Source organism: Priapulus caudatus, unplaced genomic scaffold, assembly GCF_000485595.1.
Source record: "Priapulus caudatus unplaced genomic scaffold, Priapulus_caudatus-5.0.1 Scaffold741, whole genome shotgun sequence".
Lineage (NCBI taxonomy): Eukaryota > Metazoa > Priapulida > Priapulimorpha > Priapulimorphida > Priapulidae > Priapulus > Priapulus caudatus.
In genome coordinates this window covers 103180-110460 of record NW_014577802.1, presented here as the reverse complement: position 1 = coordinate 110460, position 7281 = coordinate 103180, and the positions used below count along the sequence as shown (strand labels likewise).

Below are 7281 nucleotides of genomic sequence, written 5' to 3'. Positions count from 1 at the left end.
TCTCTTCCCACCCTTTCCTTCAACACCTACGACACTGTTTGTAGGCGCACAAACATACCAAATAACACCGGCGTATTTTCACAATCTGTATCGCGCTGCTTGCATTGAAAACAGGAAAAGTTATTAACCTGGCCGACGCGCTGTACGCGAAAAGGAAAACAGAGATTTTTCATCGGGCGATAATTGTGCGCACATGTTCGCTGTGTTTCTTAGATAAATATCCGATGGAAGAAATAGACCTTTACACTCGTGTCAATAACGGAGGCGGCGTGGCCGAGGTCTGCCAGAGCCCTTGTCAATCGTCAATCAATTTGTCGAATAACGCTCAGATAGCATCGACTCGAACTGAAACACGTAACACTGCCGCCCTCTAACGGGCAATGGTGGCGGAGCGAAAAGAAGGAAAGAGGTGGTAAGCTAGGGAGAGGGAAAGAATGAGAGAGAGAAAGAGAAAGGGAGTGGAGAAAGAGAGAGAAAGAGAGAGAGAGAGAGAGAGAGAGAGAGAGAGACAGACAGACAGAGAGAGGGGGATGGTGAGAGAGGGAGATGAAGATAAAGAAAGAGAAGTGGACGAGAGAAAAAGAAGAGAAGGAGAGAAGTCAAGCGAGACAGAGAGCTTGCGTGCGTGCGTGCGTGCGCTGCGTGCGCCGTGTTAGCGTCTATTTCGTCGTCTGTCTGTGTTTGTTTGCATGTGTACGCGGTGCATATGCGATTGTGGTATGTGCTGACAAAGGAGAGAAAGCGAGAGCGAGAGAGAGTGCTGTGAGAGAGAGAGAGTAAGTTAAGAGAGAGGAGAGAGAGAGAGAGAGAGAGAGAGAGAGAGAGGTGAGGGAGAGAGAGAGTGAGTGAGTGAGTGAGTGAGTGAGAGAGAAAGAGAAATAGGGGGGAGGGAGTAAGTGAGATGTGAGCGACGCAAGGTAGACGAAGTCTAAACGTTAGTGCATGCGCGCTACACGGATGTTACATATGTCATAGTTTGCACGCAAAATGGCAGTTGACACTAGTATGGCTCATAGGGTCTATGTCCTTCAGGGTACTGCCGGAACGTGCCCTGGGTACGGTCTGGTGTACCGGAACGTACCCTGGTAACTATCTGATATGGTTAGGGTTAGGGTTAGCGTTAGGGTTAGGGTTAGGGAGTAGGCGTGGGCGACTGACTCCCTAGACTCGTTAGTGGAGTAGGCAAGGTACCGTCCGGCATATTAGATAGTACCAGGGTACGTTCCGGTATACCGGACCGTACCCAGGGTACGTTCCGGCAGTACCCTGGGGGACATAGACCCTCTCAGCACTAGTATGCCATGCACACAAACTGTCATTCAGTACTAAAACTCGCCAGAGAACGCATTTATTTCCGACCATCTTTTGTGGCACTCCTATATATGGCTGACGGTCGCACAGCTAGGCGTTCACACGAGCTGCGCTGACTCGCAGATATGTTGTAATTAACGCCTCGTAGCTGACATCGACATAATACTATTCATTACAGTTGTTACGTTTGTACCTACGTTTATATATATATATATATATATATATATATATATATATATATATTCAGATGATTATTTCCAGCGATGACGATAGGAGCAGGATAAGTAACCACAGTAATTCCGCTTTTTAATCCGTAGTCAATTCGCACGCCGTACATATCACGGGTTTTCGCGACGTATCACGGGTTTTCGCGACGTGCGTGCATGTGTCAATTTGTTAAGCGATTATTCTTCGTAATCAGGCAAATAATTAGCCCGGCTTTTGCGTGTTCAGGGTTTTTAAAGTTCTCCTGATTTTACATCGCGTAAGATAAAATGATTAGTTTATTTTTTTGATTAACTTATTAAATTAATTTATTCTAATTAGCCTGTTAATAATTTATAATTTATTCGATTCCTTGTCGGGTTGCGTGACGACAAGCAATACAAACGCAGACTGATCGACGCCTGCTGTTGCTGCTGCTGTTGCTGGTGTTACTGCTGCTGTTGCTGCTGCCGTTGCTGCTGCTGTTGCTGGTGTTACTGCTGCTGTTGCTGCTGCCATTGCTGCTGCTGTTGCTGATGTTGATGCTGCCGTTGCTGCTGATGTTGCTGCTGCTGATGTTGCTGTTGGTGTTACTGCTGCTGTTGCTGCTGCTGCTGCTGTTGCTGCTGCTACTGCTGCTGTTGCTGTTGCTGTTGCTGCTGCTGCTGTTGCTGCTGCTGCTACTGCTGCTGTTGCTGATGCTGCTGTTGCTGCTGCGGTTGCTGCTGCTGTTGCTGTTGCTGTTGCTGCTGCTGCTACTGCTGCTGTCAAGAGTCTATCAATATTGATAGACTCCTGCTGCTGTTGCTGTTGCTGTTGCCGCTGCTGCTGTTGCTGCTGCGGTTGCTGTTGCTGTTGCTGCTGCTGCTGTTGCCGCTGCTGATAGCGTGGCGCATGTGGCGGCCAGGCGTGCGGGTTCGCAGCGGCGCGGTATTGTACAGGGAGAGGCTACTGCAGCACCCATCATCAGCATCGCACACCGCTCCCATGCAGCTTATTTTTACTCTCGTCCAGTACCAACAGCCGCATGCACGTGATTTGGCCAATTTCGCCGACATTTTTAATACTGTTCGCAAAAGAGACCGTGTCGACTTCCCCTCTGCGGCCGGAGAAACCGCCCCCCTCCATTTCCTTCCTCCCACACACCCTTCCTCTCTGGGAAGGTGCAGCAAACCCGCATACGCCCACTCGTTTCTAGGGGAACACCTTCTCTCGTTCTCCTTCTCTCATTCTCTCCGTCTCCATCTGTCTCACTCTCTCCGTCTCCCACTGAGTCGCTCTGTGTGTCTGCCTCTCTCTCTCTCTCTCTGTCTCTCTCTGTGCCTTTCTTTCCCTCTCTTTCGCTCTCTCCATCTCTTTCTTCCTTCTATCTTATTTTTCTATCTATTGCTACGTCTGCCCGCTCTCTTTCTCTTCACTTCTCTATTTCGCAAAAACGTGCTGTCGGTCCACCGCGCGGAATTATGACGTTCGAAAAACAATGTTTTTGTTAGAATAACCGGGCAGTAGTAGCAGCAGTGCCAGCGCGGCGACGACAGCAGTAACAGCTGTAACAGCAGCAACAGAAGTGACAGCAGCAGCGGCGGTGGTAGCAGTAACAACAGCAACAGAAACGACAGCAGCAGCGGCGGCGGCGACAGCGTCAGCAGCAGCCGCTAGCAGCAGTAGTAATAGAAGCAGCAGCAGCAGCAGCAGCAGCATCTCATGCGAGCGACAAGCGCGATTGTTGTTGATAACGATTTACAAGCCAACCGAACGCTTACGCCACGCCCAGTATTATAGTTCGGATTATGTCGAATCAACAAGCAAGTGCTGTTTATTGATGCGAGGCGCCTGTTTTTCATCAGCACGTGATCTGGAACGCTGAGCCGCAGCGAGAGAGAGAGAGAGAGAAGGGAGCGAAAGAGAGAAACGAGAGAAGAACTTTTACGGTGATGTAAAGCAAGAAGGTGTTAGCAATTTGGTCGGCGGAATCGCCTGAGTCGAGTCAATATTGAAATGTTTTTCATGAGACAAGATTTCTTCGCGGACAGAACCACGCGGCTTCGTATAAATATCCACGCACGCACGTGCGCACACACACGCACGCACGCACGTACGCACACACACACACACACACGCACGCACGCACGCACGCACGCACACACACACACACACACACACACACACCACACACACTCATCGCACACTTGGACATCATATGCCTATAGTTAAGGCGTAAGCAAGTTAATAGACGGAGGAATAAAAATCACGTTTAAATAATATCAGAAGTAGATGAGAGGGATCCGCATCGCCGAGGGAGCAAGAGTGCGCAAGAGTCGTTAGTATAGCTGCCTTTTGTTTCAAGTTAGGCGGTTTATACATTCGGTTTACTGGCAACAGAATGAATAATCGTGTCGTACGTTTTAGTCTGTATCTCCGGATTGCGGGTGTATACGAGGAAACGATTTGCGATCTATCAAATAAAGTGGGTATTCGACCGAAAATCACCTCCCAACCGTCGCACTCTATCTATTCTTTCTCTCTCTCTCTCTCTCTCTCTCTCTCTCTCTCTCTCTCTCTCTCTCTCTCTCTCTCTTTCTCTCTCTCTCTCTCTCTCTCTCTTTCTCTCCCCTCTCTCGCTCTCTCTCTATCGCTCTTTCTTTCGCTCTGTCTGTCTGTCTCTCTCTCTATCTCTATCTCTCTCTCTCACTCTCTCTATCTATCTATCGATCTATCTATCTATCTATCTATCTATCTATCTATCAATCTCTCTCTCTCTTGTCTTCTCGCTCTCTTTTGCATTCTCTCTCTCTCTCTCTCTCTCTCTCTCTCTCTCTATCTCTCTCTCTTTTGCTTTCGGTCACTCTTTATCTCTTTCGTTCGCTCGCACACGATATTTTATATACACAATGATACATAATCGTATGTGGTTATCTAACAGTATTTATGGGCGTTTTTACTAGCGTCTTTTGTAAAGATTACAGCGAACAGTCGGGTAATTAACACGCCTTACAAAATTGTTTATTTCCCGCTACTGCGTCACCTCGTTTCCAAGCAAGAGGAATCCGTCCACGCGCAGTAGACCTATAGCAGCATCTACACGACTCGACACCGTTATTAATCAAATTACGAAGAAATATTATATATATTTACAGGTTAATTAAAAAAGATTTCATTCCGACGACGGCACAGAACGTTATTTATTTGTCAATGCACGTAAATGTCTAATTACGAGTAACCGGTGTGTAAGACTTATCCGAATCTAAACCTGATATTTATACATTTATCGAATGATTAAATCCTCCATCAGAAATTGATGAATTTTACATCCGTACATAAAGAAATATTAGTGTAGTTTGGCACGCTAGCTTGTGACGCGTATATACACTCGGTAAAAATCAACCGCGTTGTCTATAGACGAACTACGATCAATATATTCCCCGCGTTCGAAAATTCTTTGCATATATCCATTTTACCGTCGAACACAGAAATTTTAACTACAGCTAAAAAATAAGTTAACGCGGAAACAGCGCGCCGACGTCACGTTCTCTAGCGGTTCGTTTTTCCTCGCACACGCTTAGAAATTCTTGCGTCAACTCGTTCTTTTCTACGATAAAACTCATCGCAGTTTCGTACGACGCGATGCGGTTGTTCCGAAAAGTAATATATCCGGTGCGTGCACCTTCGCCCAATACGTGTAATAAATCCCAAACCGATCCGAGAAAGCCGCGTGCGATCACGTGACGAATACGTCATAGACATGGAAGCGTTCTGCCCCCACGTGATGATGACCACGAACGAATACGATTCGCACACAAGGTTTCTACACGCTTGCGAGGTGGGAAGGCACATGCAGAACCCGGTCGTGTTGAACAAGCACATACCAGGTGTATTATTATTATTATTATTCAACATACGATGAGCATTTGTAGGTGGGGGTGATGGGGGGGGGGTCCTATAACGCGAACAAACATCTGTATATCTTGGTTGAAACAACTGAACGGTTACAGACCAAGTCGTGATTCCTGGCGAGGCACGACTAGCGTCATATACGCGCAAGTATTGGCTCTTTGGTGACATGGCAACCGCAAACCAGCAGCAGACGCCTTCACCACCGCTGCCTGGCTTGCAACCAGCCTTCTGGACCTTCTCCTCCTCGCCTCCATCCGCTACCAGAAGGCGCTACTGTAAGTGACGTCGCTCCGGTTCTGCTGTCGGTTGCTTTTCTCCGTTCGCTTGCGCCCGTAGACAGAGGGCGCCACCGCAGCAGCTGACGTCAGTTGGCGTCCTTTGTCGCTGCCATCTCCTCATCGCTGTCACCCGCTGGCAGGGGGTCGCCACCGCAGCAGCCGACGTCAGTTGGCTTCCTGTGTCGTTCCCGCCTCCTCATCCGCCCCCTTGGACATGGGACGCCACAGCAGCGTTTAAAATCAGTTTGCAGCGTTGCTGCTGCCACCTCCCTCACCTTCCACTTACACCCGCCGGCACGCGCGGGGGCGCCACCGCGCCTGCGACGCTGGTCAGTTGCAGTTTCCGTACATGCCGAACACTCCGGCCATGGCGGCGCGGTGTTCGCGCGCCTTCCAGCGCAGCGCGGCGATGCTCGACGACCGACGGTCCGTATCGACGACACCAGGGCCGCCGCCGCCGCCGCCGAGCCCGCACTCTCCCGCCGCCGCCACCGGCGGCGCGTAGCCGAGCGGCATCGACGTCATCGGCATCGATGACGTCATCGGCATCGTCGACGTCATCGGCGCCTGCTGCGCCATCTGCTGGACCTGCATCGACGTCGACGACATCGTCGGCTGCAGCTGGCCCTGCTGCTGCGAGACGACGCCCATGAAGTTGGGCATGTTGACGTGCGGCGCCATGCACGAGCCCTGCATGCCCGCCGCCGCCATCATGTGGTGCGCCGACGACGGCGGCCAGCCGCCACCCTGCATCTGTGCGCAAACGAGAAGCAGCGGTGGTGACGTCACGACGCGACGACGACGATGACGACGACGATGACGTTACGCGAGTGACGGTAATAATCAACATGTTCTGCTTGCATCTATGACAAATACGACATACGCATACCTGGATCTGGATCTGGATAGTTTACTGCGTAGCCCACGGTTACGTGGATAATAACGCAGGGACATTCCGTAAGGAATAAACGTCCAGGGCTATAGCTAGCCATGAGGTGTGACCTAGCTTGGGTAAAGCCAGGTAGTTAGCCTTTTTTTGCAATATACGGTCTGCTATGACGCTATTTGTCATAGGAAGATTCTTCCTATTACAAATATTGGCGAGTCAACTTCGTTCCGCTTTACAGCTGAAATTCACAGCCTGCGTTCATAATAGCGCTCCTAAACTCCTATGATGCGCGCAACACATACAACATCACAGGAAGCATCTTCCTATGACAAATAGTGTCATAGGAGAGCGTATATGCGTATGTCGTATTTGTCATAGGAAGATTCTTCCTATGACAAATAGTGTCATAAGAGAGCGTATATGCGTATGTCGTATTTGTCATAGATGCTAGCAGAACAGGCTGAAATAATACGAGTGGTAGTTCGCGAAAGTTGTTGAGATGGTGGGGGGATTGGAGCTTGTGAGCTGGACGCGAGTGAAAATCTTTCGTTTAGGAATATATTGCTCGGTAAGATTTGAGACTAGAGAAATTGGCCGGCGGAACTTCATCTCATCTTTATCTATATATGATAATATTAAAACTTAGTGGCGAGTAACATGCGTGAAATGCACAAATGAAATTGATAATCACAATATGTTGATTTA

At 49.1% G+C, this 7281-nt stretch overlaps 1 protein-coding gene across 1 annotated transcript in view; it reads right to left on the bottom strand.

Moving 5' to 3' along the window:
* The window catches only part of LOC106813221 (atrial natriuretic peptide receptor 1-like), a 27327-nt gene extending 20887 nt beyond the window's left edge, over positions 1-6440 (bottom strand). The window contains exon 1 of the mRNA XM_014817302.1: positions 6180-6440. Coding sequence (XP_014672788.1) covers positions 6180-6440 — 261 coding nt within the window. The remainder of the gene's footprint in view (positions 1-6179) is intronic.
* Positions 6441-7281: the final 841 nt, after the last annotated feature.